General features: G+C 47.6%; 1 protein-coding gene across 1 annotated transcript in view; it reads right to left on the bottom strand.

Moving 5' to 3' along the window:
- Window positions 1-20,130, bottom strand: part of NAALAD2 (N-acetylated alpha-linked acidic dipeptidase 2) — a 34,224-nt gene extending 14,094 nt beyond the window's left edge. Inside the window, exons 1-10 of the mRNA XM_028726035.2 lie at window positions 19,958-20,130; window positions 14,849-14,960; window positions 11,698-11,884; window positions 8,947-9,048; window positions 6,599-6,724; window positions 4,227-4,413; window positions 3,637-3,730; window positions 2,873-2,971; window positions 1,662-1,747; window positions 217-336 (exon numbers count right to left, since the gene is read on the bottom strand). Coding sequence (XP_028581868.2) covers window positions 217-336; window positions 1,662-1,747; window positions 2,873-2,971; window positions 3,637-3,730; window positions 4,227-4,413; window positions 6,599-6,724; window positions 8,947-9,048; window positions 11,698-11,884; window positions 14,849-14,960; window positions 19,958-20,039 — 1,195 coding nt within the window. The 5' untranslated portion in view covers window positions 20,040-20,130. The remainder of the gene's footprint in view (window positions 1-216; window positions 337-1,661; window positions 1,748-2,872; window positions 2,972-3,636; window positions 3,731-4,226; window positions 4,414-6,598; window positions 6,725-8,946; window positions 9,049-11,697; window positions 11,885-14,848; window positions 14,961-19,957) is intronic.
- Between the last annotated feature and the right edge of the window lie 3,872 nt (window positions 20,131-24,002).

Below are 24,002 nucleotides of genomic sequence, written 5' to 3'. Positions count from 1 at the left end.
GGTAGCTAAAGTCCAACAAAGCTGCCTTAGGCTTATATAAGTCTGCAATCCTGTACCCATTTAACTTTATGAAAGTTGCGCTAGACTTGCCAAGACTTATTTCTAAGAACAGGATATAGCTGTAAAGTGAATCACTATTACGATGAATTGGGTCTAGAAACAGATAGCCTGGGCAGCACGTTTCATGTTTTATTTTCTATTTGCGCAGTTCATTACCTTTCTTCACCAACTTGCCAAAACTCTGAGCCACTTCTTGAAGGACGGCTGCCCCAGTGGTTGGGTCGATGCCGCCAAAGACCCAAGAATCTCTGTGGCCTCCCAAAATTACATACCTATCTAGGGAGAGGGAGCAAAAACAAAGCAAAAATATAAGAGAGAAACGTTACAAAGAACTGGATCTAACTCAAAATATACTTGGCAGATTTTTCTTTCCTTATTCTGATCAGACTTTTCCCCCGCAAAGGGGCTAGTGGGGTGGGAGAAGAATAGAATTTTTCAGAGGAAGAATAAGAGGAAACCCAATTCATTCCATTCAGCAATGCTGCAAAAAGTGCTCTTTCAGATTCTCAAATTCCGGTTACCTCTGAAGCTTCTGCAAAAGAAATGACTGCAGAGCACTAACAGGCTCAAAACCAGGGTTGAGCCGAAGTGATCTACAAAGGATTGGCTTTGCTAGCTGTGTTAGCAGCTCCCCACAGTGGCGTTGGCAGGGGTAAGGCTCAGGGGCAGAATCCTAGAGCCCCACTCAGCAGAATAAAGCAGGAGGAGCTGGGGTCTGTCAGAAGCTCCTGCTGCAGTCCAGGAAGGAGCGGCATTTATTTACTGATCTCCCCCCTTTCTAACAGCAGCCCCTTGTACCATCTCTCCTGCTGCTCTTCAGGGTCCCAACAAACTCTTCCAAGTAGGGTTTCCAAGGGGCTGTATAAATCAGCAGGACAGAAGGAACCCCAATATCTGCAAATAGCTTTATGGGGACTGAGCTTGCACTACAATGTTAAAAAAAACCTCCATCTCAAGGAGGGACAAGATGGCAAAATGGGCCTCTGGGTGGACCTTTCACTCTGTTGTTGTTGTTTAGTCATGTCCGACTCTTCATGACCCCATGGACCAGAGCACACCAGGCACTCCTGTCTTCCACTGCCTCCCCCAGTTTGGTCAAACTCATGCTGGTAGCTTCAAGAACACTGTCCAACCATCTCATCCTCTGTCGTCCCCTTCTCCTTGTGCCCTCAATCTTTCACAACATCAGGGTCTTTCCCAGGAAGTCTTCTCTTCTCATGAGGTGGCCAAAGTATTGGAGCCTCAGCTTCACGATCTGTCCTTCCAGTGAGCACTCAGGGCTGATTTCCTTCAGAATGGATACGTTTGATCTTCTTGCAGTCCATGGGACTCTCAAGAATCTCCTCCAGCACCATAATTCAAAAGCATCAATTCTTTGGCAATCAGCCTTCTTCATGGTCCAGCTCTCACTTCCATACAACACTACTGGGAAAACCATGGCTTTAACTATATGGACCTTTGTTGGCAAGGTGATGTCTCTGCTTTTTAAGATGCTGTCTAGGTTTGCCCTCGCCTTTCTCCCAAGGAGTAGGCGTCTTTTAATTTCCTTTCACTCTAGGAACACTCTAAAACCAATAGCCGTTAGGCCAGAAATAGCTCACCAGGTTCCACTGCTCCTTTGATGGTCCCGATGACGTTGTATATTCGCGTGATTTTATTGATTGTGTGAACGTGCATTCTGACTTTCCTGTAGAATGAAAGCACAGTATTCTGTGAGAGCATAGGAGTCAACCAGACTAGGACTTGCCAGATCAACAGTGAGGGGATGAATTAGCATTGTTGGGTCTGCTCCTGGTGCCCAAGAGCAAAGCTAATCTCTTGATTGTACAGTCGCACCTTGGTTCTCGAACAGGATGTGTTCCGGGAGTCCGTTCGACTTCCGGAACCATTCAAAAACCAAAACTTGGCTTCCGATTGGCTGCAGGAATGTCCTGCAACCAATCAGAAGCTGCAGAAGCCGCGCCGAACGTTCAGCTTCTGAAAATAGTTTGGAAACCGGAACAAACACTTCTGGGTTTCGATCGTTCGGGAGCCAAGGCGTTCGGCTTCCAAGGTATGACTGTACAAGAAAACAAGGCTTTGGTACTGTGAGAAGCTGCCCTGGATAAGCTGTTCCTTGGATCAAGTCTTCAGTTACTCCTGCTCTGGCTCATGCAACCTCTTTCTGGGAGCAAAGGGCAAATTCATGAACTGGGTCAGTGCAAGAGATTTTGCCGACTGAGGCAAAAGGCAACATGGAACCTGCTGCCACCACTCAAAGTTGACTCAAGTGGCAGTAGAAACCTTGACACTGGTGCCAGGATGGCATCTTCCACTGCCAGGTAGCTGAGGGAGGTGCAAAACAGGTTATGTGTCCCACAACACCTCACCACCACTTCCAGCACTCCAACATCCACCACCTGAGATGGTCACATCCTTCTGCCTAATGATACGGCTGGCCCTGATTGAGGGAAAGGGCCATAGCTCAGTAGCAGAGCTAGAGGGACCCAATGCTTTGCCTCAGTATAAGTCCACTTCCTATGTTCTTCTATTTCTCCTTAGTCTAAAGTTTTCCCCTTGTTGAACTCTGCAGGGAGAACAAGGACAAAAACAGAATGAGTTGACTCTGCCCGTCCTTGGCTTTGGCGCCACCTACTGTTGGCCTCCATACCTTCTGCCTTGCCAGTCCCAATGGGATATGCCATTTGTGTAGGCAGTATGCTACATGAAAGACACAGAAGACCTTCCAGGAAATGGCAGCAACTCTCATATTTCATAGGCTGTTTCATAGGGTTCGGAACGGCAGCTGGATGGTAGAAGTGTTCAGACTGACCTTCTGGAGTAGGTGCCGGAAAATCCGGGCCCAATGTTATAGGACACATTGAGATTTCCCTTCCAACTCTCATCTGGAGGTGGAGGACCTCCCATGGACCTGCAGGAGCGAAAGCAGACAGACAGATCTTGGCAAGGTTGTTGAATTAGCAGCCATCATCTCCTTAACACAGTGATTCCCAAATGGCAAGTATGAAGGGGGCCCAACATTTAGTGGCTTTAGGGCTTGTCATCAGATTAATATGTGATATGTTTTCTGTTTTAGGGTCAGGGCTTCTGGATATGCATGCAGAATTGTGAATTGCTGTATTGCAGGTAGCGGTCCTACTATGTCAAAATGATTGTGTTTCACTGTCCCTTTCAGAGGAAACATCCACTTTAACTTATTTTCTTTACTTATAATGTTTTCAATCCAACCCTTCCTCCAAGGAGCTCAGGAGAGCATATAAAGCATGCCCACCTCACAATTTTGTCCTCACAGATACATTGAAATTTAGTTAGGCTAAAAATAAACTAGGCTGACCCATCCAGTGACCTTCATGGCTAAATGGAGATTTGAGCCTAAATCTTAGTTTAAGCAGTGTGAGATTAGGAGCCAAACTCATATTTCCAAGAAAAATATGGTGTCATGCCAGTTCTTTTTCCATATCAATAAAAACAGGGGGGTGGGGGTGGGTAAAACAACGATATTTTAATATTGCTAGAATAACTGTATGAGCTCACCCTGCTTTCTGCAAACACCAAAGATGACTGAAATCTACATACCGTAATAAAATTTCAGCATCGTGGTAGCCAATGGGATGAACTGGGATTCTGGGAATCCCTACTCCATCGTCAACTCCGTATCTGAAGGTATATTCTGAGGAACCAAGAAGAGTTTCGAGATAACCACTGTGTAAGCTTTGTGCAAGGGATGCAGGTGGCGCTGTGGGTAAAACCACAGAGCCTAGGACCTGCTGATCAGAAGGTTGGTGGTTCGAATCTCCGCGACGGGGTGAGCTCCTGTTGCTCGGTCCCTGCTCCTGCCCACCTAGCAGTTCGAAAGCATGTCAAAGTGCAAGTAGATAAATAGGTACCGCTCCGGCGGGAAGGACAACGGCGTTTCCGTGCGCTGCTCTGGTTTGCCAGAAGCGGCTTAGTCATGCTGGCCACATGACCCGGAAGCTGTACTCCAGCTCCCTCGGCCAATAAAGCGAGATGAGCGCCGCACCCTTTAGGGGTCCCTTTACCTTTAAGCTTTGTGCAAGCAAATCTGGGTGAATCCTGAACAGGCAGGAAACCTTGAAACTCACCCCGTGAAGCAAATAGTTAAACTTACTTCCCAAGTGTAAGACTGTGCTGGGTACATCACTAACCTTTGGCTGGATACCCCGGGGTAAGGGGATCTCCTGCACCGTTGAGGTTTAAGACATTCCCGCGCTGCACTCCTCCTCCAGGGAGATTCCACCCATGCGGATAGGGCTCGATTCCAGGGGCACAGTAATCCGCAGAGTCTGAGTAAAGGATAATCCCTTTAGCTCCAGCTAACATGGCATTTTTAACCTACAGAGCAGCCAAACATTAAGAAGTGGTTTTCAAAAGGTGCGTTGCCATAGCCCGAGAAATCAGTGGCATTCGTTCCTTGTCTTGTTGCCACTGGCTTGGAATCAACTTGATCCCCTTCCCCTCTATCCTTTTTCCTTTCCCCTTCTGCAATGGAACTCCTATTTGGGGACTTCCTTGGCTTTTTTTCTGGCTCATGTAAGACCAGTCTGGATAGTTGGCCTTGGTGGAGATTTGACGTTTTCACCCCCAAAAGGTTTTTGATTTGAGTTTCTACGCGGGTGGCGCTGTGGGGAAACCACAGAGCCTAGGACTTGCCGATCAGAAGGTTGTTGGTTCGAATCTCCGCAACAGGGTGAGCTCCCGTTGCTCGGTCCCTGCTCCTGCCAACCTAGCAGTTCGAAAGCACGTCAAAGTGCAAGTAGATAAATGCTCTGGCGGGAAGGTAAACGGCGTTTCATTGCGCTGCTCTGGTTCGCCAGAAGCGGCATAGTCATGCTGGCCACATGACCCGGAAGCTGTACGCCGGCTCCCTCGGCCAATAAAGCGAGATGAGCACCGCAACCCCAGAGTCTTCCACGACTGGACCTAATGGTCAGGGGTTCCTTTACCTTTACCTTTACTGAAATGAGGCTGCATTTTAATGGTCTATTTTAATCTTGTTTTTAAGTTGTATTTTATCAATTATTTTATACCTGGTGTTAGCTTCCCTGAGCCAGGTCTTGGCTGGGGAGGGTGGGGTATAAATAAAATTATTATTTTTTAATTATTATTATAGTGTGACTGGAGAACCTGTGGCCTTTTTAGATGTGCTTGAACCCCCAGCTACCATTGGGGCAGACTTTGGTAATATGGTGCCTGGAGCAAGGACAAAATTTGGTGCCCCCTGGCTGAAGCAGGACCTACAGGAGGAGAAGTTCAAAGTGGTCTACTCTGAGGTGGCGTTGGAGCAGCAGGGATGAGGAGGCAGAGAAGAGCTGCCCACCCTGCTGAAATTGGGGGGGGGCCCTCTGGCTGCACCCTGCGGCTCCTCTCCAGTGGGGGCCAAGTTTTTGCCTCCTCTGACACCCCCTCGCCTCTGGGGAACAGAAGGATCTGCCCTAACAGGGATCTGGGGTTAGCTAGGCAGCACAACTCAGTTTCATTCCAAGTCAAATTCCTAGAAGGGACAGTGAGAGTGTTGCTGGTGTGGTAATATTAATAGGTGGAAATAGTCTATCCTGAAACTAGGGACTCAGCTACATTAGCCAAGAAACAACGTTTCGGATGCGTTATAAACATGCAACACCAGGTGGAACCAGAGAGCAAAAAAATAATAAACATTAAGCAATTTCCATATTGTTTTTTTCTTTTGTTATAACAATTTAATTTCTGACTTATTTATAACGTTTTTTCCCTGTGTGTAGATCCACCCTATGTTTAGATAAGCTGAATAAGCTATTGGAATTCTCTGTAAAGAGCATTTGCCTGAAGCTAAGGATTGCGCCTCACATGAATAAACCATAAAGCTTGAAACCCTCATTGAGCGTAAATAAATAAAAAATATATAGTTTTGTTTCAGAAGTGCCTCCTCTTATTGTGACCCTCTGGGTGGGAGATAAGTGGACACAAGGCATTCTTCACATGAACAAAATACCCGTCTGCTCTTTAATAAAGGAACCTTACAACAAACAGTTAAAACAGACATCTCCATTACAGCTAAGAGGGAGAGCTGACTCTTTTAAACACCCAGAACACTGGCTACCCATCTGCCGCCTTTAATGGGAGAGCCTGTCATACAACTATATGATGAAATGGAACACACCACTGCAGACTATAGGGGAACATAACATATTCAAACACTCCCTGGCATTAACAACGAAACAAAGCTTTTCAGGTAAAAACAAACCGCAGTAATATTAGGAATATTGCTTCTGGCATAATTTGCTTTATGCTTTGCAGGTTTCTACTTATGGGGAGGTGTTTTTATAGCAGGGAGAACTCAAAAATGGGATCTCTACCTGCAAACTGAAGTGGTATCATCCACCCTAACCCCCCCTCACCCGGGGAGTTTGCTCCCTCATTCCCACCTGATGTATTTCTACACAGAAACCTGAAAAGCAGCCTCTGAAAAGATTTATTATTAGGGAAGGGAATGGGGGGAAGAAGGAAAGAGAATGCAGCAGCAGAGATATCATCAACTTACTTTGTTTCCTCGGAATATTTTCCCATATCGGGCAATGACAATCTTTCCTGTACAGTTGATTCCCATCTCACGCTCTAGTTTGAAAAAGTCTTCGGTGCGGCCGTAATTCACATACACCAGATCTGCCTTTTTGTGGGGTGGGGGGGGAAATATTACATTTGATGTCACTGTCCATGGTTACATTGGGAATCTCTTATACAGTGGAACATCGGTTCTCGAACATCTCTGTTGACAAACGTTTCGGAACCCGAACGCCCAAAACCCGGAAGGAAATGCTTCCGTTTTTGAACGTGCCTCAGAAGTCGAATGGCTCCCACTGCATGTTTCTCAATTTTCTCAGCCCTTTGCGCCTCAGTTTTTGAACGTTTCGAAAGTCAAACGGTCTTCTGGAATGGATTACGTTTGAAAACCGAGGTTCCACTGTACAGTGGTATCTTGGGTTAAGTACTTAATTCGTCCTGGAGGTCCGTTCTTAACCTGAAACTGTTCTTAACCTGAAGCACCACTTTAGCTAATGGGGCCTCCTGCTGCTGCCACGCCGCCGGAGCACGATTTCTGTTCTTATTCTGAAGCAAAGTTCTTAACCCGAGGTACTATTTCTGGGTTAGCTGAGTCTGTAACCTGAAGCGTATGTAACCTGAAGCGTATGTAACCCGAGGTACCACTGTACTTGTGTAGAGTAATAGTCTTTAAAACACCTATATCAAAACACATGAACTTGGGGAGTCTTGCAATGGTCAACTCCCATCCAGACTACCGTGATACATTATACAGGGGGCTGCCCTTGGAGATGGGCCAGAAAATGAATAAGTAAGACCTGCTACAAAATGTTGTATTGTGCTCTTAGCTCCTGGTAAAATATTCCTTGTTCAGGATTCCAGCAATGCCTTCTTCCAGGACACTCCGTTGTGTCCCACAACCAATTTTCCTTTTTTCTTTACCATTTGAAACTCAAGAAACAATGGGTTTTTTGACTGCTTTGGTGGGGGGAGGGGTTCCTTCTTCCACAGTAAGTTTGAACTCAAGTTTGAATTGTTTCTCAATTTTGACTCCACAGCTGTTGACACTGACTACTTGAGTTCAATATTATAGGGCATGGGTAGGCAAACTAAGGCCCGGGGGCCGGATTCGGCCCAATTGCCTTCTAAATCTGGCTGCGGATGGTCCGGGAATCAGCGTGTTTTCACATGAGTAGAATGTGTGCTTTTATTTAAAATGCACCTCTTGTTATTTGTGGGGCATAGGAATCTGTTCACCCCCCCCCCAGAAAAAAATATAGTCTGGCCCCCCGCAAGGCCTGAGGGACAGTGGACTGGCCCCCTGCTGAAAAAGCTTGCTGACCCCTGTTATAGAGGAAGAGATACCAATGTTGCTAACAGGGTACTGGCTAGAGATTTTGGGATATCCCAGGAAAAACAGAAGCAGAAATTACTGTCTTTCATTTGTTCGTCTCATGTCTAGAATGGAAATCCTATCAGCGAATAAGTTTGGTGTTTATTGCTGTTGCTTTCGTTCCACAAACAATACGTAACTGATTGATGTTTTGTTTTATTGGCTATTGTATAAATGTGGAATATATGTAACAGAAATCTTTTAAGAAAAAATTACCCTACAAAAATAAATAAATCAAATTGCAGCCTGCAGTTAAACCCTTAAAACCTTGAAGTTAGGTTACAGTTGAAGTTAACACCTGCTTTCTGCCACACTATTAGCTGTAGCAATTTGAACCTTATCACAATGAAGTCACAGAATGCCTGGATGGGTTTGTTTTAGGAAGCTGAAGCAAGGAGGCTGAGATAAGTGTTTTTTTCAAGGTCCTGCCGATATGGAGGAAAGGAGAAAGAAGATAGAAGAACAGCACATTTGGGGTGCTCAATGACTCTAAAACCAGTGATGCGCAAGCTGGAAAGACTGTAAGTCCACACATGTCAGGAAGACGTATGGGAGATGTAGAGAGATGTGCAAGGGGCAACAATACCCTAACTCACTCTCTTGTCAGCTCTGCACCCCATAATAAGAGTGTCCAGACCCAGGCACCAAGACTAAATGTTTATGAAACTTGTGGTTTATGATCTGCAGGATTGAGGTAAGAAAAATACCATCATTGGTGAGGGCCCCTGAGGTTTTGTAGTCCAAAGAACTCTATGGACTTACTAGGGCTTGGCGTGCCTGCTCATATCACTCGCCAACCCCAAACCCTCCCTTTACACTTCGCCCATGCTCAGAGGCACAACGTGGAGATACTCAATATCAATACCATTATTGTCTTCTTGCCTAGCTTGCGAACTTTTCACTCTCCTTCCCACACTGACTTCTGAGGGCTGGATTTGTGTTTCCCCACTCCTTACCATTGGCGTGCCTTGCGCTGAAAAAGCGTTATATGGAGGCAGCACCTCTGAGACGTTTTCATATCCTGGAGGAGGAAGCTCAAAGAGTGACGTGTTGAAAATCTGTTCGGAAGAAGAGACACTATTAGAGAGCTGGAGTAGCATGTCACATACATTCAGAAAAAGTTTGTACTCAGTAAGAATTGGAATTTGATATTTTGAATGCCAAATAGCCTCTATTGTTGTTGTTGCTTCTGGAAAAGAGCTGGGCTACCAGCTAGGTGCCCATGGTTTGAGGACCTCGCTGGTGTCCACAAACTCTCCAAGTCCTCCAACGACCTTGCTCACTGCCCCTTCAGGACGAGGTGGTGAGTGTGGCTACCCCTCTTGAAAAACACACAGAATTAAAGGAGGGAATTGGGAGACTACTGCCTTTCCCAACTCCTCTCCTAACTCTGTGTTCTTCTCAGGGCTCAGGCCAGTACCTGAGCAGCTAAAACAGGGGTCACCAAACATTTTGGCCCATGATGTGTGGCATAATTTGTTGGTCACACTGTTTAAAAAAATACTGAAGACTTGATGACGTGTGCCTTCGGTTATTAGGCAACATCCAACAATATGCTTCCATTAATGCAGGGAATTTTGGCTGTCCAACAGAATTTCCCTTCCCTTTCCTGTTACCCCCCCCCCCCCCCCAAAAAAAAAATCTGTTCAGGGAGAGGAGAGGGAAGGAACGTTTGTTGGTTTATACACCACCTTTTTCACTCGCTAGTTCAAGGTGGTGGGTATGGTTCTCCCTCTCCTCATTGAATCCACCCAACAACCCTCTGAGGTAGTATAAATGGCCCCGGTCCAGTATATCTGAAGGAGAGTCTCCATCCCCATCGTTCTGCCTGGATGCTGAGGTCCAGCACCGAAGGCCTTCTGGCGGTTCCCTCACTGCGAGAAGCCAAGTTACAGGGAACCAGGCAGAGGGCCTTCTTGGTAGTGGCGCCCGCCCTGTGAAACGCCCTCCCATCAGATGTCAAAGAGGAAAAACAACTACCTGACTTTTAGAAGACATCTGAAGGCAGCCCTGTTTAGGGAAGCTTTTAATGTTTGATGCATTAATGTATTTTAATATTTTGTTGGAAGCCACCCAGAGTGGCTGGGGAAGCCCAGCCAGATGGGCGGGGTATAAATAATAAATTATTATTATTATTATTATTATTATTATTATTGGGGTAGGTTATAGTAAGAGGCTGTGCCGGACCTAAGGTCACTCGGGGTGCTCCCTGACTAAGCGGGGATTTGATCCCTGGTCTCCCGGGTCCTAGTCTGACACTAACTATTACACTGGTCAAGTTCTTCACAGCACTGGTTCCATTGTTGTGCCTTGACCTTGCAGAAGCATTCCAATGTTTTTCTGGCTCTGGCAAAGCGTGTTCACATAAAAGAGAGCACGTGTTGCGGTTGGGGCCGAACAAAACCCCATTTTAGTGGCCAGGCCATAGATGGCTAGAGGCCTGGGCGTAGAAAGGTGGATGTTGTTGCTGGGGCAAATTTGATGTTGCCAATTTAGGGGTGGGGTATAGGGCTTTATAAGCAGGGTCCACAGCTTTCTCTTTCTCTTTTGCTGTGGACACCGGATCTCCCGCCCGCCCTCCCTTGTTTGGGCTTGCGCCTTGACCTTGCTTTGCCTGTCATGGGGTCGTTCGCATTGTTGCGAGGGCCCAGTAGGAATTTTTCCAATCGGCTGATTAGTGCGTGCCTTTTGGGTTTTGCCTACTGCTTAGCAAATCGTCACAACTTGTAAGGTTGGCGGTTAGGCATTGGTTAAAATTGGTTGGTGGAGGGGTATGGATTGGCTGTGCCTGCCCCTCCAATGCTGCTGCTGACGGGTATTCCGTTAAAGGAATTCTGAAGCTTACCATCCCCTTTGTCCAAACCCTGACGGCAGGGTGCGGGCCGTGTAAGCTTCAAGGGACATGCGCGGAGTAGCTGAGGGCCTGTGACGCAGCTCCAGCTGACTCTGTCCCGTGTTCCTCCGGGACTGACTAGGGAGTCAGAGCTGTCACCCATGGCGGGGGGTGACAGATAGTCATAACCAATGCCTAAGCAACCACTCTCAATTTGTATGCAAATAAAGTTGTGGCCAAAATTATGCCAAAAACCTTAAACAAAAATTACGAGTGAAGTGTGAGTTATTGGGGAAGGGGTTTTGGGGGACCTCAACACGCAAACACACTAGATCTGTGATTTTTCACAGGTTCTGTTTATGGACTTCCCATAAGACTGGCCACTGTGAGAACAGAGTGCTGGACAAGATGGGCCTTGGGCCTGACCCTGCACTGCTCTTCTTACTTTGCAGTGCCCCACAAAGGTTTGATTTGATAGTGGGGTGTTTGTTTGTGTGGTTTTTTTTGGAGAGGACATCATATGAAGTCATGCAAACTAATGTGAATCCATCTTCATTCTACCGGATCCATTTTTTACCCAGTAAAGACACTCTCTGTGTTTACACACACATGTGTGTGGTTCCTCTCTTTCTGTGTGTCTGCCAGGGCAGGGGAAAGAAGCAACCTGAAGAGGCGGTACTCTTGGCACCCTCTCAAAAACCCAAATGTACCCGTGTAAACCCCTCCCCCAAGAAAGATTGGCAGCGCCTGGAATACAAAAGCCACCCGCTTTCAAATTTGATTCCGAGATCTGACACAGTTTAGCCCTCCTGAATGCGATTCTTTCTTTTCTTTCAGCTCGCATGCAGCAGAGGGAACATTCTGCCCTCTTTACCTCGTTTCCATGATCATCGGTAATGGCAACATAGTTGGGGGCGCTTTGATTTGGGTAGGAAAGTAGGACATCGTAATGAACCAGCTCGGCTGTATCCAAGCCAAATTCCTTCCACTGGGCTTGTATCAGTCTTGCCAGGTGAAGATTTTGTTCTGTTCCTGCCACATGAGGGAGCTTCGTGAAAGAGCTGAAATGAACCACAGAGGTTGGTTTTTTATTATTAAAAGAGAGAGAGAGAGGATAAGCATTGGGATCTCCTGTTCCCCAAAGCCCAAAGCAGGCAAACCTTTTCCAAAATGGTTTAGAACAGCCAAGGTAGAATCCTAGAATCATAGAGTTGGAAGAGACCACAAGGCCCATCAAGTCCAACCCCCTGCCAAGCAGGAAACACCATCAGAGCACTCCTGACATATGGTTGTCAAGCCTCTGCTTAAAGACCTCCAAAGAAGGAGACTCCACCACACTCCTTGGCAGCAAATTCCACTGTCGAACAGCTCTTACTGTCAGGAAGTTCTTCCTAATGTTTAGGGGAATCTTCTTTCTTGTAGTTTGGATCCATTGCTCCGTGTCCGCTTCTCTGGAGCGGTGATTCCAAAATAATTCTATTCCATATCATCGCTGCCCCTCCCACAAAGGATGCATCTTTCTGTTAAAAAATGGGTGTGGGGGTTTAAGACAGCCCAGGGCAGTTTTATTCTCCCCAGCTCTTGTGAGACTACAACTCCCATCATTCCTGACCACTGGTCCTGCTAGCTAGGGATGATGGGAACTGTGGTCCAACAACAGCTAGGGAGGGACTGGTCCAGGGGCTTGAATGTGGCCCTCTGAATGTGGCCCTCAAAACTCTTCTCGGGGGGCCACTGCTTTCACTGGTCCTTACTTTGGGCCTTGGGTTTATTTGCCTGGCTGAGCTCTGGCCTGAACTCTGCTGGGATAGCTCAGTCAGTAGAGTACAAGACTCTAGATCTCAGGGTTGTGGGATCAAGCCCCACACTGGGCAAAAGATTCCTGCATTGCAGGGGGTTGGACTAGATGACCCTCATGGTCCCTTCCAAACTCTACAATTCTATGATTCAAGGATGTTTCTTGTTTTCCTAGATGAAAGATAGGCGTGTTTGAGCGTGACTAGCCTGCTGTGTAAAGGCACTATTTGCATGCATTGCTCTGCCCAGTTGGCCTCTGACCCTTTCTGCCCTGGGTATCTGCCCCTCAGAAGGTTTCCCAGATAGTAATACAGTCCTTGGTCTGAAAGCAGTTGCCTACCCCTTATTTAAGAAAATTCATCAGTCCATCTAGCAAACTATTGTACTACTCTGAACCTAAGATCCTTCTGCATCAGACCAAAAGCCTATCTAGTCCAGCCAAACCATCTGTGAAGTTTCTCCCTCCCTGTATGATTCTTCATTCTACAGCTTGCCTGGGCCGCCTGCTTCTGGCCATGAAAACTGCAGCGTGACGACAGCCTTACTTTTCTTTATATATAGTAAGATAATGCTTACAGTTCCACAAGTCTGTACTGCCGTGTCCAAAAGCAAACAAATTAAGCAGTCATCATTTGGCAAGGGGCAAGAATAGTTAACTGCTGCCTTAAGCAGAGCAGATATGTGGCAAACTGGAAAAATTCCAACTGAAATGCATCCTTTTCAGGGTATTTTCCAAGAGTGGATTCTCAAGTGGGTTAAAGTTTAAATGAGTGCTGTGTCTATATGTGAAATTCCAGGGTTGTGGTCAGTAGGGTATGCGGAATATGTGTGGGGGTGGTGAGGGATAAAAGAGAACCAGGTTAGATAGGATGGAGGTACATGACTGCCTCCTCTCCAAAGACAGACATTGTGGTTCAATGATTAATCAAAGTCTGCAGCAAATTACAGTCCAAGCAACTCTGATGGTTAGTCAGCTGAGTCTGTTCTTCACGTGATGCTCTGCATCTGAGAAGGTTTCCAATCTGTACCTCCTTTATCTCTCCCCAGATGTTCAATGTTTGAGCAGCAAGAGCAGGGGGGAAGAATGCTAAGCACCACCCCTGTCACCCTCTAGGACAGAGGTGGGGAACCCTTAGGCCTTGGGGTCAAATCTGGCCCTCCAAGATTCTCTCTCTGCACCTTGGAAATCTCCCTAGCCCACCCACCCCCTGCCTTGTACCCAGAGCATTTCTGCCTGACTTCTGATAGCACCTTTTGCTCATCTGAATGCAACATAAATAATAATAATAATAATAATAATAATAATAATAATAATAATAATAATAATAATAATATATTTATACCCCGCCCTCCCCGGCCAGAGCCAGGCAAAGGGCGGCTAACACCAATAAAATCACAGTAATAATAGGGGGGAAAGAGGGGGGGGGACCAAATTAAAATACAGGTTAAAATGCAGTTTAAAATGCAGCCTCATTTTAAAGTAGCTGATCAATCAAGACCATAAGGGTCAGGCTGAGTCCAAACCAAAGGCCAGGCAGAACAGCTCTGTCTTGCAGGCCCTGCGGAAAGATGTCAAGTCCCGCAGGGCCCTAGTCTCTTGTGACAGAGCGTTCCACCACATAGAGAAAGGTGTGTGAGCATGTGCAGAAGCTAGCCTCCTGCACAAAAGTAAAATTCACATGTATTGCTCTCCCCACTTTTGCTTGGGACCGCACCCACCACTGACATGTGGATCCTTGGAAGACTGCCCAGAAGGAAATATGGCCCTCAGCCACACACTCTAATTTCTGTTGTAGACTGCCTCTTTCTGTGATGTTATGCATGATGCTTTGGGGGTGTTTTTTTGGCTAAGGGGCCGGGCGATTTCTAAAGTCTTTAAAAGTTCTTGCACACCTTTGTTCTGGGTCCTCGCCTCCTTGCAATGGAGATGGGGTAGAGAGGGAACTCAGTTGCAACAGAAAAATAAATATCTGCCTTGCTTTCACTGGATTTTGCCTCCATCCATTCTTCTCTGACTGATAATGGATTTAGAGGACACAGGGTCCCTTGATGGGGAGTTGGGCTGCATATGCCAACCCCATTTTTTCCTATAACAGACTGAAGCAGGGGCCTGATCCTGTTTTGGCTTCCACTGCCTTTCACTTGGCAGTCTGTTCATGTCATTCTGGGGCTTGCTCTGCATTTTTACAACTTTTAAAACAGTCACCAAAGAAAGCACCAAAACTCACCGCAGAAATTCCCGGATGTTTTCCGCCTTCAGTTCTGCAAAAAGTTGCCTTCTTGCATTTCGAAAGACGTGTGTTGTGCCAGCTGGCTTGTTCGACGATTTCACGCACCATCCTGCAATGCCGTCGCAATGACAACCGTCAGTTCTGCCCCCCCCCCCCCGTCCTTCCAAGCACTACTATTATGGGATTGCACCAGCCAAGATATCAAGGTTCCTTTCACTTGCCCATCATCCAATGAGATGGGATTATTTCCAGGGAAAACCTGTGCTTTAAATGTGCCGTGTGGATGTGACCAGAGAAATCAGTAGGCTTCTCATACTGTGGAACAAAACACTATCCTTGGCAAGTTCTGCATCTGTTAAACTAAGGAGGGGTGATGAATCTCTGCTCCATGGACCATATGTAACCGCAGTGGCCTCCTCTTCTGGCTTCAGGCTGAGAGAGAGAAGGGAGAGACAGTGACTGGCCCAAGGTCATGCAAGGGAGTGGGGCACAGTGGTTAGAGCAGTCTCTCTCTCTCTCTCTCTCCCTTCCTCTCCTTGTGTCCTCATCCCCAAGTTTCGTGTGTGTGTTTGTGTGTGTTCTCTTTTTTCCAAGGAACTCAAGGGGGCCTACCCAGATGTCGTTCCCCCCTTGATTTCACCCTCAAAACAACCCCATGAGGTCAGCTAGGCTGAGAGGGAGTTACTGGCCCAAGGTCATGCAATAATAATAATAATAATAATAATAATAATAATAATAATAATAATAATATATTTATACTCCGCCCATCTGGCTGAGTTTCCTCAGCCACTCTGGGCAACTCCCAATCGAGTGTTAAAAAAAATACAGCATTAAATATTAAAATCTCCCCTAAACAGGTGGTCTTTTAAAAATAAGATAGCTGCTTATTTCCTTCACATCTGATGGGAGGCAGTGTAATGTAATGGTTGGAGCAGCCTCCCTCTCTCTCTCCCCCCCCCCCCCATGTGTCCTCACACCTCAGGTATATACTGCGTAGATATATTTAGGTCTTATTACGGGGTGATTCATAATGAAGGATACAGCTTCCATTATGAATCACCCTGTGTTTTCTCAAAGGAGCTCAAGGTGGCCAACATGGATCTCCCCCCACCCTCCTCTCAATTTCATCCTCACAACAACCCTGTGAGGAGTGGTGCAGCAGTAAATCTGCTAGCACATTTGCAAAGCTAAGCAGGGTCCAGGATGGTTTCAAACTGGATGGGGAACCATGTGTTGCGATTCCTGCACTGCAGGACATTGGGCTAGATGGCCCTTGGGTTCTTTTCTAACTCTACAATTCCACAATTTCCCTGGTGTGGCAGGTAGGCTTGGAATTGGCCTCCTATTAGAGCCAATGGAAGACTGTATTCAGTCCAGCGGCTATAGGGGACATCTTTGGGGAAGGCTCGCAGCTGGGGATGGAAGGGTTAACTCCTCCCCATGTACTCTAGGAGCAAATAGACAGCTATAGGAGCCGCTTCAAAAGTTGGCAACACCAGGCTAAACGAAAGAAGCTGCCAAGACACAGGAAAGAATCTTGTATATATACTCAGGCAAGTTTGGAGCTAAACCAGTAAGCGGCCCGCATTTCTGTTTTGTTCTGTTTATTAAAAATAAAATTAGAAAGCCCTTGAGCTGAGCAAGAGCTATCTGAGTCACTGCTCCCTTGGGCTGCCTAATAAAGAGATGAGCAGAGCTTCGGCTGGTTCGGTGGCATTGCTCAGATGCCTTCCCTCGCTCAGGGATCGCAAAGGAGAGTTGTCAGCAAGAGGAGCTGAAGGAGGGAAATGAATCCACTCTAGAGTGAGGGATGGGAAAGATTTTTCAGTCTGAGGGCCACATTCTCTTTGGGGCAACTTTCTGGGGGCCACATGCCAGGGGTGGGCGGGGCCAATGACTGGGAGTGGCTGCCGAGACCATATAACACCAGTCCTGAAAGACCTACATTGGCTCCCAGTACGTTTCCGAGCACAATTCAAAGTGTTGGTGCTGACCTTTAAAGCCCTAAACGGCCTCGGCCCAGTATACCTGAAGGAGCGTCTCCATCCCCATCATTCAGTCCAGACACTGAGGTCCAGCGTCGAGGGCCTCCCGGCAGTTCCCTCCCTGCAAGAAGTGAGGTTACAGGGAACCAGGCAGAGGGCCTTCTTGGTAGTGGTGCCTGCCTTGTGGAACATCCTCCCATCAGATGTCAAGGAAATAAACAACTATCTGACTTTTAGAAGACATCTGAAGGCAGTCCTGTTTAGGGAAGTTTTTAATGTTTGATCTTTTATCGTGCTTTTAGTATTCTGTTGGGAGCCGCCCAGAGTGGTTGGGGAGTAAGTAATAAGTTGTTGTTATTATTGTTATTGTTGTTGTTGTTATTGGTGGGGCAATGAATGTGCATTTTACCACTGTGCAGTAGGCTAGTTTGAAACCCACCAGCTACCCTTACCTGGTTTAGCTGGCCAGGGAAGCTGTTCCCCAGGTTGTGACTACCTCGGGTTACAGATGCTTCAGGTTACAGACTCCGCTAACCCAGAAATAGTACCTCGGTTTAAGAACTTTGCTTCAGGATGAGAACAGAAATGGCACAGCAGCAGCGGAAGGCCCCATTAGCTAAAGTGGTGCCTCAGGTTAAGAACAGTTTCAGGTTAAGAATGGACCTCCGGAACGAATTAAGTTCTTAACCCGAGGTACCACTGTACTGTCACCACAGGTGAGAGCTGAATGCAGGGTGGGACCCAAAGGTAGACAAACTACCCCAGAAGGAGCATGATGTGTCCCCACCAGAAATACGACCCCTCCCCTAACACCCCATACATTACTTGCGCATTACTGCACAGGTTTCAAAATGTGATAAGCCAATGCTGGGGCTGCTCCCTCTGCTGAGTGGAGCCTGGGGTATCTGCCACAAAGTCCTGTTCAGAGAGCACCACTGCTAGGAAGCTGCAAGCCTGCCTTCTTTAGAAAAACCCTCAGCAGCTTAAAGCAAAAACAGAAGTTTTGGGTGATGGGGTGGATTGGGGGGTGAGGAACCAGCATGACATGATGTCTTTGCTAAGGAAATAAAAGCCCCCACTGTCAGCTTATCGAACATAACACAGAGCTTTCCAAATTACTCCTTTTGTGTATTTGTGAGCAGACGGAAGGGGAAAAAACAACAATTGCAACAATCTTGCCTCGACAGACTTGCTTCCTTTACTGGGGTTATGTAAGTGTTCAGTCTCAGCAAAAGGCCTGCCTGTCTTAAGAGTTGTGCTGTTTCAAAGCTGCACCTCTATCCTCCCCCATAAAGAGGACCATAAAAAAACAAGCATAAAGTTGCATTGAGCCAAAACAGTCTCACTGCAACACAACACAGGGAGTCATTATCATTTTGGCCAATTCGTCTAGGCCAATATTGTCTGCTCTGGCTGGTAGCAGTTCCCCAAGGTCTCAGGTCTTTCTCATTAGTCCTTCTAACAGTGAACTCAGGTGCCAACAGGACTGGAGCCAAATCCAGCGTATTCAAGGCATCTCCTGAAGCTTGCGAAAGTACAAAACCTCAAAGGTCACACACAAAATAGGAGACTACTCTGCATGCTCAATATCCACAGAATATTGACTATCAGTTGGAAAACAAACAAACAGAAAACCAGGATTTGGGAGGATTGGGATAATCTGTTTGGAATGAATGGCTGATCTGAACCCTCAACAGGAGCACTCCTCTTCAGAGGGAAGATGCGCTGCAACACTCTGTTGCAGGTCACACTCATCACCTGTCAACATTTTTTATATATATAAAAAGCCATGAGGTTTTACAGGAGGCTTGTTTTCTGACGCCCTATAAATACGTTAGAAACGGGAAATTTGAGAATGTGGTGCCAGAAGCATATTGATTACTCTGCTATTATCTAGGTCCTAGATGATAAAATGGGTGTCCTTCCTTTGTAATTGGTTGTGCCGCTTTGGAAGAATAAAGGGCATCTGATTATCCAAGCATCACCTTAGCTTGGATGGGCGATGCGATGGGCATGGAAGGTTTAAGGGATGGGCTTCCCCAATAACATCGCCCGCTGAAGGGTCCAGCAGGTTTGCCAAAAACCCTGTGCCTTGGTGGGGGGAGGTTCCGAATCCAAAGGGTGCCTGTGACAAGGTCAGTACATAACAGGAATACAAAAAGTCTCAGTCCAGTATATCTGAAGGAGCGTCTCCACCCCCATCATTCTACGCGGACACTGAGGTCCAGTGCCGAGGGCCTTCTGGCGGTTCCCTCACTGCGAGAAGCCAAGTTACAGTGAACCAGGCAGAGGGCCTTCTCGGTAGTGGCACCCGCCCTGTGGAACGCCCTCCCATCAGATGTCGAAGAGAAAAATAACTACCAAACTTTTAGAAGATATCTGAAGGCAGCCCTGTTCAGGGAAGCTTTTAATGTTTAATAGGTTACTGTATTTTAGTGTTTCGTTGGAAGCTGCCCAGAGTGGCTGGGGAAACCCAGACAGATGGGCGGGTATAAATAAATTTATTATTATTATTATTATTATTATTATTATTATTATTATTATTATTATTATTATTATTATTGGGGTTCGCTGGGACTTCCAGCAAACGGCAGAGTCCGTTTGGAATGCCTGCGCTCAGCCTTGGAGCATGTGCAAACCGGGAGCAACAAGAGCGCCTCGGAGCATGTGCAAAGCGCTTGTCCCATGCAGTGTGGGTGCACAGGAAGCTGCCTTTAACTAGGTCGGAACTATTTGTCCCACACCCGCCGAAGTGTTAGACAGCAGAGATTTCCCTCTTCTGTTGCTTACCTGAGCACCCCACCGCCACCTCTCCTCTCACTGTGCGCTGCGCCCAGCTCAGGACTGGCAGCAGCAAATCAGGATTTCAGACAGGTTTCTCTCCCGACCCTCCCTGGAGATGCCGGGGATCGAACCCGCGATCTTCTTGCTTTAAGCACTGAGCCGTAGGCCCTTCCCCCGAAGAGATCCGTGCGCTCAGGGAAGCCCGTCTGGCTGCTTTGACGCGCGCGAAGCCCTGCTCTGATTTCCGCCTCGCCCACCCCACCTCGCGCGCCCTGTTCCAAGTAGGGGGCTGCCCCCTTTCCCGGAGCCCACAAGCCAGGATCCTCACTCGACTCACCCACCAAGAGCCCCAGCAGGAAGATCGCCAGGAGAGCCACGAAGCCCAGCCAGCTGCAGATAGCCACCCTCCTCCTGGCCATGGCGCGTCCCGGAGCGAAAGGAGGCTTGCTCAGGACGGGACGGGCTTTCGCAACCCTCTTGGGAGAGGATCCGAGCCGTCCCTCCTCCCACTGTGAGATCTTTCTCACGTCGAGAGAAAGGGGGCAGGGGAGAGTTGAGCCGAGGTTGCTGGAGGGGCGCTCCAGGCCAGGAGGGGCCCCCTGTGTGGGCACTGGACGTCTCCTGCCGGCAAGACACAAAGGTTCCCTCCCCCAGAAGTTTGCAAAACTGCCATTAAAAAAGAAAACAAGGAAAGATCAAGATGTTTTTCTCTTTTCCACCCCTCCCCTCTCTGTACTTAATTATACTGCCCTGGGATATTTGGATAAAGGGCTGTATAGGAATCAGATAAATAATAATTAGAGGGCTGTGGTTTTTCTTAATGATTACTCTCAGACTCAGCACCTGCAAAGCAGGGCTTGTTTTGAGGAAGTTTTGAGTTTGTAGTGGCTGGGCCTGGGACATCTGTGGCGGATAATCAGGGAGAGAGGGCCCTCAAGCATGTGCAAAGTGCCTTTCCGTTGCACTGGTTGAGTGTTGCTTCCTGCAACTCTCTCTCTCCCTTTGGAAGGAAACTTCCAACAGGGACAAATGTCAGGTTCTGCACTCAGGCAGGAAGAACCAGCTGCAGAAATAGAAGATGGAGGACAGCTGGCCTGCAAGGGGCAACCCACCACTAACTGGAAACAAAGCCTTATGAGGAACAGTTGAGGGAGTTGGGTATGTTTGGCCTGGAAAAGAGGAGACTGGAGGGGAGATAATGATGGCCATCTTCAAATATCTTAAGGCAGGTGTGATGGCCTGGGATTCGGACTCGGATGCTGAACCTGAGGGATCCTAGCCTGCACAGGAGTCCCCGCCTCCAGAACCAGCTGAGCCAGGGCTGGGGCATGAGCCTGAAGGGTCCTCACCTGTGCTGGATCCTCAGGGGGCAGGCACCAGCTGAGTCTGCTCTGGCTCCTGAGGTGATGGGGGACCCATTGCCTGCAGGTGCTCCACTCTCAGCCCCGTCAGAGGAAGCTGAGGTTGCCTCTGGGTCAGGTAACCCTCCAGCCTCTCCTGAGCTGCAGAGGCTCAGGGCAGAGAGGCGGAGGGAACTAAGTTCCCGCAGGAGGAGTGCTCACCTCCAGGCCAGTCCCAAGTTGCGGGAGCAACATTGTTGGTTGCTAGTCCCTGCCTGAACCCTGTCCTGCTTTCCTGCCTGAGCTCTTGACCTGCCCTGGTTCCCTGCTTGCATGCCTGTTCCTGACTTCACCCGACTCCCTGCCCTGCACCCAGCTTCAGCTACTATGGACTACCTCCATGTTTCACCTTTGACCATGGACCGGACTTGGACTTCGCCTCTTGGGTAGCCCATGGGACCAGCACAGCAGGCTTCCTCAAACTCAGCCCTCCAGATGTTTTGAGACTACAATTCCCATCATCCTTGACCATTGGTCCTGCTAGCTAGGGATCATGGGAGTTGTAGGCCAAAAACATATGGAGGGCCGAGTTTGAGGACTCCTGTCTTAAGGGCTGTCATGTGGAAGATGGAGAAAGCTCCGGAGGGTAGGACTTGAACCAATGGCTTTGAGTTACAAGAACTAGGTCTTCCTTTGTCCCTTCTTCCCTTCTTAGGTTCTGCCTCAGGTTCCAAGATGTTTTGGACCAGCCGTGGTCCCAGGTTCTATCCTTGTCAAGGCCAAGTATGTACAAGTTTTAGTTTATGAAGGAGGCCCTGTTCAGTGGTTTAACAGTCAAGTCCTCTTCTTGGGGAACTCTGGGAATTGTAACTTTATGAGGGGAGCAGGAGTCTCCTAACTACTCTCAGCAGCTTTAGCAAACTGCACTTTCTCAGGATTCTTTGGGGTGGGGGGCAGCCATGGCTGTTTAAAGTGGGATAAAGGTAAAGGTACCCCTGCCCATATGGGCCAGTCTTGACAGACTCTAAGGTTGTGCGCCCATCTCACTCAAGAGTCCGGGGGCCAGCGCTGTCCACAGACACTTCCGGGTCACGTGGCCAGCATGACAAAGCTGCATCTGGCAAGCCAGCGCAGCACACGGAACGCCGTTTACCTTCCCACCAGTAAGCGGTCCCTATTTATCTACTTGCACCCGGGGGTGCTTTCGAACTGCTAGGTTGGCAGGCGCTGGGACCGAGCAGCGGGAGCGCACCCCGCCGCGGGGATTCGAACCGCTGACCTTTCGATCGGCAAGCCCTAGGCACTGAGGCTTTAACCCACAGCGCCACCCGCGTCCCTCTTAAAGTGGGATGATACCACTTTAATTGTATAGTACAGATGGGCCTTGTTCTCTGTGTTCTACCATTTCTCTCAGTTTGACCTGTGAGGTCTTTTTATCCAAGCTATGTCCACTCGCCCTACACCTGATGTTGGAAACGATATCAGGTATGAGGCAGGCAAAGACAGGCATTGGACAAGTCACATCTGATGTGGAAAATGAAATCTCTTGAGATATATCATTAGCCTTTAACAGTCGCTGTGACAGGACTAAGAAGCAAGGCCCACTTGTACCTGTTTCCCTGAAATATACTCCGAGTTGAGAGTGGATTTCATGCTCTTTATTCAGCTCATATTGGTGAGGAGGAATGGAAGTTCCCCCAGAATGTCTGCTTTGTATACATTATTTACACAATGGGCCCCACGTGATTGGCTAATTCCAGGATTCTCCTGTAGGCCAATCAGGTTGCGGATTCACTTCCACCTGGAGCTGGATTGGGTGGCTCCTGTGGACCAATCAGACTGCTGCATTCTGGATCCTATTGTTCTAGGACCAATCAGACTGCTGCATTTTGGATCCTATTCAACTCAGTACATAACATTTTCCCTCCTCTAGGAGCTTTGCAGTGTGTGTGTGTGTGGGGGGGGAGAAATATTAAACCCTTCCCCTCCCAACACCACGACTGCAGATAAGAGTTAAAAAGAGAGATTGGGAGAGCCAATTGGATTTCCTGTGCTGTATGTAGTTTGCCTGGAGACAAAAGATTAATCTGTGCAAGAAAGAACAGAAAGAAAAAGTCTTATGAAGTGGCGTTTATTTCTCTCCTAACACCCAAATGCCAAGGAAATACTATCAAGAAAATATGAAGAATACTCTTCCAAAATGTCTAAAACATATGTTCCTCCCACCCCCAGGGGCAAATTGTGTAGGTGTCCCATTTGCTGTCCTCTTTGTAGCCACAGAAAATAAATATCTGCTGCTGCTTCCTTTAGTTACTTTTTGTACTAGCTGAATCAGGTATTTTGGATGCCCAGTTGCAGCTTTAAGTCATGCAGCAGATGCTGCACATGGACTTCTCCACATGTCCTTTCCATTAAGCATCCCCATTGAATAGGGGTGGCTATGTCCAAACTTGCTTTCAATCCCGCTACAGAGCCATTGCCAGGCAGCTAATGTCCTGACTCAAAATAAGGCAGCTGAGACTTTGCTCGATGCTCCTTGGCTGTGATTCTGCCACAGTTCTTGTTTCCTTCAAGATACGAGCTGTATCAGTTGCTTTTAGCTATCCTCTGGATCTCTCAAAACCTAGCTGTCCTCGAGGTTTGTCATTATGCCCTTTGAGGGCATCTTCTGACGCTCTCGTCAAAACACGGACAAATCTGAGGTGCCCCTGCTTCAACAAATCTCGCCAAAGATACGTCTAACCAGATGGGATGCCACCTCCACAAACCATAGCTGTGAAAGCAACATGTATTATTAGCAGTGTTATGTAAGCCTTTAGAATAGAATAGAATAGAATAGAATAGATTCTTTATTGTCATTACACAAGTGCAACATTGCACAAGTGCAACGAAATTGGATGCCATCCCTTAAAAACAACAAAAGCAAAACAACAACAACAACCAAACAAACCACATTCCAGCCACACCCACACCAACACCCATCAAACTCCCAGGTCACACTATCGAGTTACAGCATTCAAAAAGGCCACAGCTCTTGGATAG

The sequence above is a fragment of the Podarcis muralis genome, chromosome 4, assembly GCF_964188315.1.
Source record: "Podarcis muralis chromosome 4, rPodMur119.hap1.1, whole genome shotgun sequence".
NCBI lineage: Eukaryota > Metazoa > Chordata > Lepidosauria > Squamata > Lacertidae > Podarcis > Podarcis muralis.
This window is presented reverse-complemented; position numbering and strand designations above follow the sequence as displayed.